The 12,685-nt window shown below is 39.9% G+C and overlaps 1 protein-coding gene across 2 annotated transcripts; it reads right to left on the bottom strand.

Moving 5' to 3' along the window:
• Window positions 1-336: 336 nt before the first annotated feature.
• Window positions 337-11,724, bottom strand: LOC110827421 (uncharacterized). 2 transcript variants are annotated; one of them, XM_087346736.1, is made up of 6 exons: window positions 11,579-11,724; window positions 6,147-7,997; window positions 4,105-4,376; window positions 2,808-2,997; window positions 1,629-2,099; window positions 337-1,060 (listed from the first exon to the last, which is right to left on the bottom strand). In XM_087346736.1, the coding sequence occupies exons 2-6, from the start codon at window positions 6,229-6,231 to the stop codon at window positions 690-692; spliced, it is 1,389 nt and encodes a 462-aa protein (XP_087202862.1). In that variant the 5' UTR covers window positions 6,232-7,997; window positions 11,579-11,724; the 3' UTR covers window positions 337-689. The 2 variants fall into 2 exon arrangements, with proteins under 2 accessions (XP_087202862.1, XP_021914764.2); XM_022059072.2 differs by having other exon boundaries at window positions 11,503-11,709.
• Window positions 11,725-12,685: the final 961 nt, after the last annotated feature.

Genomic DNA, 12,685 nt, shown 5'->3' with positions numbered 1-12,685 from the left:
CACACTCAGTCAAATTTTAAAATGTCTAATTTTTCTGAATCTTTATTTAATTTTCAAACATATTATTTTTTGAAAATTTTTCTTCTAAAACGTTATTATACAAGTCATGTATGGAGGCCCTTACATAGACATTATAGCAGTCAATAATGAAATCATCTACATATTCTTTACGTCAGTTATGTAATGAGGCATTTGTGTGGCCATTACACAATTCAGGTATGCAAACATCTGTATAGGCATAGTAGCTCTCTGCTTGGGTGGCCCCTATATAGATATAGCACTCAGGTACGTAAGCCCCCATTTACAGACTTTTGAGAACCAGTAAACAACATCACATAAACTTCAGAGTCTTTTTAATAAATTTAAAGTTGTGTTTCTTAAAGTATAAAGGCACTGCTCTCATTGCTGATATCAATAATAATAAATGTATCTTTTCACTGATTCAAATTTTCTCCCACGTAACAGAAGTTAATGCGACTTAATTAAACGTTAATGCAACATTTCGTAGAAATGATAAGAGGTTCATTACCTAACCTGAGTGGAAGTTAATTGTGCATAATCTCATTAATTTCAAGTGTCCTTTGTAAGCGTGACAAGTTGAAGACGTTGGCAGAAGTTGAGTACTTCAGATGTACACCATCCTATATGGATGGACACAAGTTTCAACATTCACGAACTTGTGAACACGTTCAGATATGTTGGCCGCTGATCACACCGTTTTCTTCCGTGTTCGAAAGTTTTGTTACAGGGAACAGAGCGCTATAAAGTGGAGGTTGGTCCAATTCCTCATATGATGGGGGTCCTGGGGTGGGAGGTGCTTCATCTTGTTGAATTGCACTGTTCCTCCTGTGGCCTCCAATGTTTCCAGTACTGTTGATTATGAAAACGGTGGTTGCTGCAGACGTACTGACCTGGCTTCCAGCTGGAAGTCGATGCTTCGAGGACCGGCAACAACACTCCCAGAGACCGCAGAGCATCAGAATCGCCCCGCAGATGAGCATTCCCAGCATCAAATATCCCCAGGGGCCATAGTGCGCCAAACCTGCCGGTACCGTTGGATCTATCGCAGAAAACGCCAGTTTTACGCATCCAATGATACAATATTACAGAAGTCAGGACGAGATAAGAAAGAAGCCTCCATATTATTAATGAAGTAGCGAATTACGGGTTAATAATTGCAACAAAATTAAAAAGAGGACTTAAAAAACGAAGACGGCCGTCTTCTAGGTTGTAGCTCAGTACAGTCGCAATTTGCCAACGTTTCAGAGGTCCTTGTTGCCTCCATCATCAGGGCGATGAGTCATTGGTAGACTTCGGACTACACGGCTCTTTAACCCAGAAGACAGCCATCTTCGAACTGACCACCGTGAAAACCTCAATTCAGTCTTAAAATGCGTTTTTATTGAAGAGTGTAACAAAGCACAATAAGACATTAAAATAATTACATTTCTTTCCTTTACTGTAAAATAGTTTAATGCAATACAAATAGCTGTTTTAAAATATTATCACCAACCAACAAATCAATATGTTTATTGCAATCATCTGCCTAGACAGTACGTATCAGCCAGGCGCTATACATTCTTCCAGGGAGGTTTTTGTTTAAACGAATTGCAATTACAGTGGCTTACCTTCCGGATCGTCCGACCACGATGGCTTAGTCGTCGCAGTCTTCATTGTAAAGTTACTGGGTTCGGTCACTTGAACTCCCTTGGCCTTGCTTAACAGTTTCTTCAGTATCATGTCCGACACGTCCCTGAACATGCCGGATGTTAGTTCAAACCCCGACTGTATATTCTGCCCAGGTTTAGACGTCGTTGTTGAAGTTAGGTCTCTCTTCCCAGACTTGTCTTCACTCAAGGTTTTCAACACAGCTTTTGTCAGTATCGTCTGTATAAAATTGCGAGGATCTGACTGACGTCCTTCCTCGGAGGAGGCCAGGTCTCTCAACAACCCTCGTTTGACTGCTGAAGCTTCACAGTCTGCAGGGTTCTCGTCGTCTGCGACAAGAGGGCAGTTGTTGTAACCGTCACAAGCGAACTCCGAAGAAATGCAGCCTTCTACACAGAAGAAACGATGTCTGGTGTTGCAGACATCCATACCTGAACAATGATGGTAATAAAATTGTCATAACACGAACGATTACGTCTATGAAACTTGCATAAAGCCATTTCATTTTAAATAGACCTGCAACAACTGACAACCAAAGTGAAATTGCTTCGAAGCTCAGAACACAGTACTCTTAGTATTTTTTCGGGAAGACCATAATTCAAAATTTGGACTGAGAACCAGCTTTACCGAAAGATTCCTCGTGTTTTTAATTATTTGTAAGGAACAATTTGTATTTCACCAGAAAATCTTCTCCCGACATTATTCTAAATTAATAATTTCGATAACCCTGCCATTAGATGCTGTATGAATTTTGTACCGGACGGGGCTTCGTTAAACAAGCCAGGAACAGATTAACTATGAAGTTAGATGTTTTTATAATTTGTCTTTTTTAATTCCGGTCAAAGTTGGTCATTGGGATCGGCCACTGTATTCTTCTCAGGATAATATAAAGCTCACAAAATTTGTGTTGTGTGTTAAAACACTGTCCTACTTCTTAGACACGACATGTGCAAAATAATTGCTCATGTATTTTGCTTAGCCAGTAACAGAAAGTAGGGGTTAGTAAGGCAAAAACTTTGACCGAGTAAGGTTCAGCCGCAATGCGTCACTCTTCTCTTCATCGGCATATATTTGAGACACTACATCTCTCGTTACAAAGTCCCCACTGACTCTGCCCCGATTAGACACATTATACGTACTTTTACCGACAGCCGTGATGACGAGGCGCTTGGCTACCATTTTGTCAGCGAGGCTAGCTTCCGGCGGGACCCAGGTTAGGGTGAGGTGGTTTGCCATGAAGAGGGTGCCGAATGCCATCCTACTGCCGTTGCAAAGGTCAAAGGTTCTGACAGCTTCTTTTTGTAGCGCCTCGGTGCCATCGGTGTGAGACTATGCATGAGGAAACTCGTGTGTGAGCACAGTGTAACTGGTTATTCACAAACAGACATATTTCATACGAGGTGCGATCGGAAAGTTTCAAGACTGCGCCTATAAAAACCCGTACACTTATCTCAGGTACTAAATTCATCCATCACCCTCGAAGTAGTTCCCCTGGGAGTGAACACAACGATCCCAGCGCCGCTGCCAAGCCTGGAAGAATCCCTGGAAATCTTTCTTTGTCAGCCTGTCAAGCACCATCTGCGATTCTGCCTGAATCTCTTCTATCGTCTCAAATCTCCTTCCCTTTAGCTGAATTTTCATCTTTGGGAAGAGGAAGAAGTCACACGGAGCTTAGAAAGGAAGTTGGGGTCGGTTCTTGCAAGATCTTTGGGCTCCTGACAAACGAGAAGTCGATTCTGCTTCTGGTCCTCAGACAGGATGCGTCGCATGTGGAGTTCTTCCTTTAGAATCAGCTGACAGGTCCCATAGCCTATCCCAACAATGTCGCACAAGTCGTTGATGGTACGACGTCGATCTTCGTGAATGGCCTGCCGAATCTTCGTAACATTTTCGGGCGTTGTGCTCGAAGATGGTCGTCCAGAACGCTCGTCATCATCGACAGAGGTTCGGCCATTTTTAAAACGTGAATGCCACACAAAAGTTTGTGCACGACCCATTGCGGACTCCCCAAATGCTTGCTTTAGCATTTCATAGGTTTCCGTAGCCGTTTTGGCGAGTCTTTGGCAAAATTTGATGCACACGCCATTCCGAAATCGCAGGAGGGTCGGTGTAATGCACTACCAAAACGCCCGTAACTAAGAAACAAATGCTAATTCGATGATGTCGGCTGGCACACTGATTCACTATGAATGTAGGCCGCACCCCCTAGCGGCAGAAGCTCGTACTACATTCGGTTCGCCCTCTATTTCCGATCGCACCTCGTAATAACTAAAACGTATATGCCGCAAATGATTTGGAAATGTTTTAAACTTTGAATATCTGTCAACAACATTAGTGGACTTGTAGGAAGATACCGTTGTTCCAGAAGAGCTGTAGCTCTCTACAACCACAGTTCCAGGCAAGCCGGAGACCATAACGTAACGTGAAGGTACTCACTAGTTCGAGGAAGCAAGGCAAAGAGCCCTGTCGCTTCTCTGATGATCTGTGTGGAAAGAACTGCTTTGGGTGGTCCAGGTGCACTGTGATCTCGTGACCAAGAGGTGCGGTCACCTCTATTCGACATATTGCGGCACCGGACTGTCGATCCCTCGTGGGTGTATACGGCGACCTGACGTTTAGTTCCACGAAGGCTGCTGACCGCGGACCTTTCGACTGGAGGTGAAGGACTGCCGGACGGCCTTCTTGGAGGCAGTAGAACGCAAAGTTCACTAGACAGAACAAAAATTACAAGTAACACCCTGGTCCGCGACTGAAGGTTGGTTACTCAGCTAGTAAATAAATTATGCTTTAATCTAAATCAAATGATAATTAGGCTCAAGTGTTCACAAAAGCCCGCCATTGTACTGTATAATAGGTCAGTCCAATATAATCCAATTTATACAGGGTGATTCAAAAGTACGTTTGCAAACTTTGTGTGCTTGTTCCTAGATCAAAAATAAGAAAAAAAAATGTTCCTATGAACATGCAGTCACAAATGCTTCTTTTTCAAAATAATATCCAAAAATAAGTTTCAATGTACGCCTTTATTGCCAGGTATAAGGGCAGGGATGTTTCTTTGTAACAGATGCTGAAATTGCTCCTCCATTCTACACACATGCCCAAGCACGACGTAAACAAGACCGACGAATTCGTTCATACACACCAGAGTTTCCTCGAATCATCTGGCATGCATTGTGCATACGTTCCCATATGTCGTCTTCATTGTTTATGGGTGTTGCATAAACGACGGACTTCAAGGGACCCCCACAGATAAAAGTCCAATGGAGTCAGGTCCGGAGACCTCGGTGGCCACCACGCCCAATCCATCGCTGAGGGAACTGTTCATTGAGATGATCTCTGACGCGATGGGAGAAGTGTGCTGGGGCCCTGTCGTGCATAAACCACATTTTGTCTTCTTGTATTCAGTGGTACATCTTCAAGGAGACGTGGCAAGTGTCTTCTTAAGAATCACCGATATGAAGGTCATCTCAGACGCGATGGAAGCATGTCGCCAAGAATTCCTGCCCAAACTTTAATTGAAAATCTTTGCTAGAAGCTGGATTTACTTTCATACAAAGTCAGTTCATTGAAAACTTATTTTTGGCTATTATTTCTAAAATGAAATATTTGCGATCCCACGTTCATAGGAACATTTCTTCTTAGTTTTGATCCTGGAACACGCACACGAAGTTTGTAAACATACTTCTGACTCACCCTGTATAATATTTTCGGTCTAAAGAATATAATTTTTTACAGGAAGACATTAAAACAATGACAAAACGGGTTCTCTGATTAGCCCACTTTATGGCCTGTAATTAAATGTGTAGAAACGGACGTGGTTTCACACCTGGACCTGACGACCGGGCACACTGGTCGATAGACACTGCGTCGTATTAACAGGAGGACTGACCGGATGATGATAATTACGACGACGAAGTAAAATCCTGGAATAGCTGAAAGAATTGACGAACGTCCTCCAAAATACACCATTTTCCTACTATTTATTCATTTTACTTGTGTAAATCTATAAAAATAAAGTCTATTAGCCACATTATAACTTACACGTGTCTGTGGTATGTCAAGACAGCGACGTCGCGTTCTACAAGAGGTAATTAAAAAGTCAGCCAGAATATAAAAATATATGAACTGAAAAATTCGATTTCAATTTGTTGTAAGGGCAACACTTTCTTTCCCGGAACTTTGCCCAGCCTTCTACTTAACGGGTAAGATACCTGATATTCTTTCCTCTGGAGTAAAGGAGTCGAAGGGTAATGATTACGAAACAGAGACAAATTTTGACGAAGGATGCAAAATTTAGATTACAAAATGTTGGCCACTGAATCTGTTGAGCATTTAACTAACAGAACCCAACTTTGAATGGAGGATCGGCCGATCTGAAGGCTCCTTCCTAGAAGCCTTCTTGTTTATACAGCCCTAAACACAATGAAAATAAAATAATAAATAAGTCTTGTAGGAACAAGGAGGAATGCATTACTCACCCGATAAGTATGCGTCAGCTGGCGCCTGGAATAATGCCAGAATTAGAACGTGAAGACTGAACCAATGTTGGCAACAGCTCGCCATTCTGGTCTTCAACACTTGAAGAACTTCTGGACCACGTATCCTGATGGATATGCTGGTGTTGGTCTACTGAGATTGATCCAAGGTCAGCTGATTGTCCAAATTTCTAACGGCAGTGACGCTTTGGTACACTTTGCGTGTTTTATCCATGTAACACGGAAGCAGACTACAATGAGTACGAAAACGACGCACCACACTCTTTCCTACTATTGGCTGATTTTGCACTCACATAAGCTACACAATGTTTACTTTCAGTTAGCTGTTTGTTGATCCAGTGTACAATCAGGATATTTTACAGAGGCTGGCTTACAACTGCGCTATACAATTGGCAGAATCCACTCACAGTATTTCCTCAAAGATGTGTCACTTCGCTTATAACTGCGCACAAGAAAGGACGTGTATGGAACATTTTGCAAGGTGATACAACGTCGATTATTAGAATGCAGTGTCTATTAAGGCTTTCACCGGGATGTTATTTTGTTAAATCTTATGTGGTACCGCCTGATTCGACTTCTAATGGTGAAGTGTGGTGTTTTATTCGCGGTACGGTCTGGATTCGTAAATATTATGAAGACGAGCTTCGGCTTCAAAAGGGTTAACCAGCTGATTTTCGTAATGGTGAGGTGTAGTGTTTTCTTCGCGGTACGGACTGAATTCATAAATAATATTCAGACGATCTTCGACTTCAGAGGGTTAAGTAAACTACGGAGCAGGCGACCGGACAAAAGGCAATAGATTTATGACTTCTCTTTCAACATGGCTTCTCTCCAGTCGATGTTAGAGCTAATTTGTAGTGTAAAGACACCGTTAAAATTTCTGCGTGAAACTGTTTGCGATATGAGCGGAGAAGTTGCCTGATATCACGTGTAAGTATCACTGTAGTCTTATCTTAATAATGCACACACTGCGCGATGCTACGAGACTCAAATATAGTAATTTATGTTAAGAAGTTTCGTTGGACAGCAAAAACCCTTTTGGCAGATTTCGAAAATCGCTGTTCATTACAACTCACGTTTAAGCAAATGGGATATTTCTTTTTAAGTTCTTCTGATCTGTCGGATATTTAATCGCATTGTCTCTTCAAGCACACTTTTATCTTGAACTGAATTGCACAAAAAATATGTTTACATTTCTATACAGATTTAACTCTTAAGCTTTAAAGGATGACGGTCGATAAGGAGAGCTGTTTTATCTATAAACATAATTTTTCTTCCTGGTTTCGTTTGAGCAAATGTGTTCTGTGAACAGTTTGTTTCATGAATAGCTTATCTTCAGTTTTTCACCAATATTTCTGCCCAAGAAAGCATTTTCTTTACACTTGTAGCCTATTTGTGTACTTCGTACTCTGTAGCACAGTTATGTTAAGTTTGTTTTCTGCGCGAAAGGATTCTATCCATTTATTCGTAATTCCACCGTTGGATTGCTTGGAATAATGTCACACCACACCCATTACAAAGTTTCTGTGATATTGACACTAATTTCTAAGTAAAGGAAAATCAGAACCTGGCACTTCGCAGCAGAGATTCTTTATTTTCGCATTCTTTGTTCAATCAAAATAATTTGCATAATTTAATTTGCCTACAAAAGTTTTTTTTTTTTTTTAGGTTTCAAAACTTTCGCTGAATGAATGTCGTCTTTATCCTGATAGTGTCCAATGCTTCTGCGGACAGATCTGAAACAGCTGTCCGACGCCTTGTACAGGAATCCATGAATGTAAGGCCACTTTATTTCAGAGAAGGCTTATACATTTTGTTGTCGAGTGTGAAGACCTGTAACATTATCAACGAGGAGAGACAAATTAGTTATATTTTATCTGCTTAACTATTTCCTACGTCACACTTTCGCATTCACAACATTTAACAATCCCGATTATAACTGGAACTGTTTCTACCGGAACAAACGCCATGAAGGTTCAGCGTAAGAAATGTTAATAAACGTGATACATCGAGAAATAAAAGACGCAGGTACACGGAAGGAACTGGACTTGACAAAACTGAATAATTGGTTAACTTCACAATTTGTACACCTCACCCCTTATTTTATGTTAATTAAGTAAAGAATGATAGGATGGGTGAGAATATAGCATGCATGGATGAAATAAGAAATGCATGCAAATTTGTAATAAGAAAATCTGAATTGAAGAGACCAATTGGGAAAACTAGATATATATGTGAGGAATAATAAGACAGATCTTAAAGACATGCAATGCGTGGGTGTGAACTGGGTTCATTTGGATCGGGATAGAAACCAGTGCCAGACTTTTGTGAACACTGTAATGAATCTACAGTTTAACCATAAGGCAGACTTCTCAGAGCACCAAACACAGCACAGTCAGACCTGTTTACATACTCTAAATTGGTAGAAATAACCGAGTACTTTTATGGAAAATAATTAATAAAAATACAAATCAACAAATCTGTTAAAACAAAATTATTAAGAAATATGTGAACCTGTTTGTGGCAGTAATTTAGAAATATTTTTAATAAACTGTTACGAAATTTCAATAAACTCTCTTCATTTACGTATAACTGGTGAAATGAGATAAAGTTAGGTTAGAATCCCATGCCAAGATTCTGTAATCATGGTAATGAACCTTCGTCTTCTTGGTCGATTAATAATTACCAATCGCTAAATGAGGAAATACCGCACATAATGAGCTCAGTTCCATTCTCTTTCCTCTCTCTCTTATTCTTCGTATCTTCCTTTATTCTTTTTGTCGTTTTGTTTACTTATTTCATTTTCTGATTACGTATGCAAATTCATATTAACATAAAGAAAAACGTTAGTGAAAATAAAAGAACTCCTGGTTGCTAAATAATGAATAACAAATGTGTATCCTTGAAACAGGTCCGAAGGCAAGTGGCCTATTAGCGTGGCGAGAACAACAGATCGAAATTCAATCTGAATCCAACAACGAATCTCACAACATGAAAACGTCTCCATGATGACAAACTCTTACAGAAGATCCAACGCTTCGTGAATTTTTATGCCTTGAATACGATTATTTTCTGGGCTGTTGCGCCTTGTAATATGTTAGACGTCTACCGACGTTTCAGAGGTATCTGCATCAAGGCGATTTAATAGGAACGCAACCCCGGCGTATAACGACAGTAACCTGTATATTGATATCGTATTTTGGGCAATTTTATTCAAATTAAGAATCGCACAGACTAAGTTAGAACTTCAAAACTGGTCCTTTATTAGGAATAAATTGTTCGGATACGAGAGTCGTGTGTTCAGGGTCATAGTAATTGAGATGGAGAGGGTAAACGTGGTTATATTCTGGCCTGGTGCCAAATCACGACACGATTACGGGCTGAAATTGAGTCAGAGGTCAGAGGTCAGAGGTCAGCTTCCAGATAACACAGTGAAAGGATCAAAAATGTGTTTCGGAACTTTGGATTTGTTGTTTAATTCTGTAACTTTGCGTCCTACATTTCCGTTGCAGAGGCGTAATGTTGATGATAAAACAACTAACACCATGAAGTAATTCTTCTGGTCAATCAATTCGAAGTCAAACATCCAACTTTAATCTGTAACTGGGTCTCCCAAGCGGTCTCTTCTTTTAAATCTTTTTGGATGAAACTCATCTTCCCCAATTTCCTCATTGTCTTGTGATCAACACAACTACGTGCGGCGAAGAATGGATATTAAGAATTTCCTCAACATTCAGCTTCATTCAGACTTCTGCAATTTCATCACTGTCAGGTCCAAGTATTCTCTTCAACATCCTGTTCACAAACAGCCACAAAAAGTACTTTTTTTCCCTTAAAGACAGAGATCCCGTTTCGCACAAATACAAAACAACAGGTACATTTTAATTTGTCCATAAACTTACACGGCCCTTTTATTTTAAAACATCGTAAAGCCCGGTCTACACGTAACGTCTTATCGTACGTTTTGTTTCATCAGTTAAGATGGTCAGGTAAAACTGACCAAAATCCCGTGTCCACACTATTTACGTTTCATAGATACCATGGATGAAGTATTACTTGTATCGAATATTTCATTGCGTCTCGTGAAATTGAAAATAAAGGAACTTGTTCGTCGCTGACGGTGGTCTAGACGATGGTTGCTAAAGAGGGGCAGATTCTCTCATGTGAATTTGCTTCGGGAATTACGTCATGAACCTGAAGATTGTCGTAATTATTTACGAATGGATACGGACACTTATTTGAAATTACTATCGTTAGTAACTTCAGAAATACAAGAAAAGGACACTACCATGAGAAGGGCTATCACACCCCCATGAGAGACTGACTGCAACTCTAAGATTTCTAGCGACAGGTAAAGCTACAAAGACTGACGTTTTACCGGAAAAAAAATGCTCTAACCGATCCGTTTTCTGAGAGACGTACGTCTTCATTCAGTTCAGGCAAAACGTCCGTTTCTCTGTCCATACGTAACATTTTGACTGATACGAGTCTTAACTGATCAAACAAAACGTACGATAAGACGTTACGTGTAGACCGGGCTTAACACAAGGCTAATTTTGGAGACAAAATGTACATCCCACACTACCTGATTACGAGAACAGGCCCAGTTTAAGAAATCAGGGATTTAAAAAAAAAAAGACTCACAACAGTGTACAATGCAGAAATTAATCACCATAAGGTGTGTCAACAGACATTACAATTTTATACTAAAACATTAGCACATGCTAATCTTGGTTAACATCGGAGAGTAATAAAGGGTAGTTTATCTGTACAGGAGAATCCTCCGTCATAACGTCACTGCCCAGTCAAACAGGAACCAAAACCTAAACCAATGGAAAGTTCATTCATTGTCCTCATACACTGACATCAAAGGTGCCATCATCAGAGGTCAAAGGACAGATTCTACGGCATGATCAAAATGCGTACGGCATATTTCTGAAGTCGGTTTCCATGGAAACGCGTGGTTTGTACCTAATCTACCAAACAGTATTCAGTATTGTCGTTTTTATAAAGATTGGTTGCCAGGATGTTATTGCAATGGCAACATGGCGATGTTACTCGCACTCAATCATATTAAATGTCACTGAATTCTATACGGAGCCAGTTGAATCCATTCCACACCAGAAAATTATATTTTTCGAAGCTTCGTTTTAATGGCCCAGGTCTCTCAAATGGTCTCTTCCATTAGGGATTTCTATTAAAATCTTGCATGCATTTCTTAACTCACAATAGATCCCCACAGAGCTATATGTTCCGCCAATATCAGTCTCATTCCTTTCGTTATCGTGCAAATATTATAATAGCAGAACAATTTATAAAGCTCCTCAATAGGACTTACGTTTGTATGTCCAGATATTCTCCTCAGCGTTGTTTTTGAACACTCTGTCTTCGATATTAAACGGCTAAATACTCACTTAATCCTCATTGGTATTCCTCAGGCATCAAATGTTCTTCATGCACTAACCACGACACTTAACCACCTTGCAGCATCACCACACAACACACCATCGTCTGATCCTTTCTGGTCTACACTCCCATCAGACTAATGCTGGCGAGCTGAAGGACTTCCACGCTAGAAGAATGGCTGACAGAGACTCTGACGTCACACGTCTGTGGTTTAACCTCAGAACGTAATAACTATACTAATATTGTACTATAGCTACTGAACGTAGGGTAAACAAACATAATATTTGAATGAAAACAGATCTGCAACTTAATTATCAAGGAGAATTAGCGCAGACATACGACTGCTTAACACAGAACTTCAATCGAACACAATAATTTTTGTTATAAACACAACGGAATGTTAAAATACAGAGTTAATTAATTTTTATTTTATGGTTTCACTAATTGATTTTTAAAATACAGTCTACATCTTATAAAAATCTCCAACTAGTAACTGAAACATTCAAAAAGATTTTTTAAAAAAATGCAGGATAAATTATATAACCCTGCATAAAGTGTGTTATCTACGCCGTTCATTATATTTATGAACATTTTATTAGTAATTTGGTTTCTGCACAGATAACAGCTGTGTAAAACGTAATTCTTTATCTCAAATAATGTGTAGTCCGATGGAATACACACGCGTTCACGGTCAAATCGCACACATACTACAGAGACAAGGTCAGAAATGAATTTTCATCGTACTAAGCTTAACTAATAACCATACAGATAATGTTTGAAACAAATATCTATGGATTTTAATTTGTTTACTCCATAGAACAATTTCTTTGATTAAACACAAAATATAAACAAATACGTGTGTATAAAATAAATATTAACATAGCGGAAAGGACGTGGTTTTGATGAAGAGTTAGGGGTGTGGGGGGCAGAACTGTACTCATTCTTGACCTCGGCATTACAGGGAAGTGAGGGATTAGCTTCATGCTCCGTCACATTTACTTCCAGTGTCCATTGGATAGCAGATTGGATGGACCTCGACGTGGAAGATACGAGAAAAACCACTTGCCTCTCCCGGTAATTGAGGTCCTGTCGTTTGCTAAAAAAAACTCAGTCTA

This window comes from Zootermopsis nevadensis, unplaced genomic scaffold (assembly GCF_977971745.1).
Source record: "Zootermopsis nevadensis isolate Lab colony 2312 unplaced genomic scaffold, Znev_1.0 Znev_ptg000010l, whole genome shotgun sequence".
NCBI classification, from domain to species: domain Eukaryota; kingdom Metazoa; phylum Arthropoda; class Insecta; order Blattodea; family Termopsidae; genus Zootermopsis; species Zootermopsis nevadensis.
The sequence above is the reverse complement of the archived record's forward strand: the minus strand, read 5'-3'. Positions and strand labels throughout refer to the sequence as shown.

Excerpts from the sequence above, each read along its gene's own strand:
- LOC110827421 (XM_087346736.1), bottom strand. The coding sequence starts at position 6,231 with ATGGCGAGCTGTTGCCAACATTGGTTCAGTCTTCACGTTCTAATTCTG. Across the intron at positions 4,377-6,146 it reads AGCTGACGCATACTTATCGG|TGAACTTTGCGTTCTACTGC; the intron begins GTGAGTAATGCA and ends TGTTCTGTCTAG. Across the intron at positions 1,061-1,628 it reads GTGGTCGGACGATCCGGAAG|ATCCAACGGTACCGGCAGGT; the intron begins GTAAGCCACTGT and ends TTTCTGCGATAG.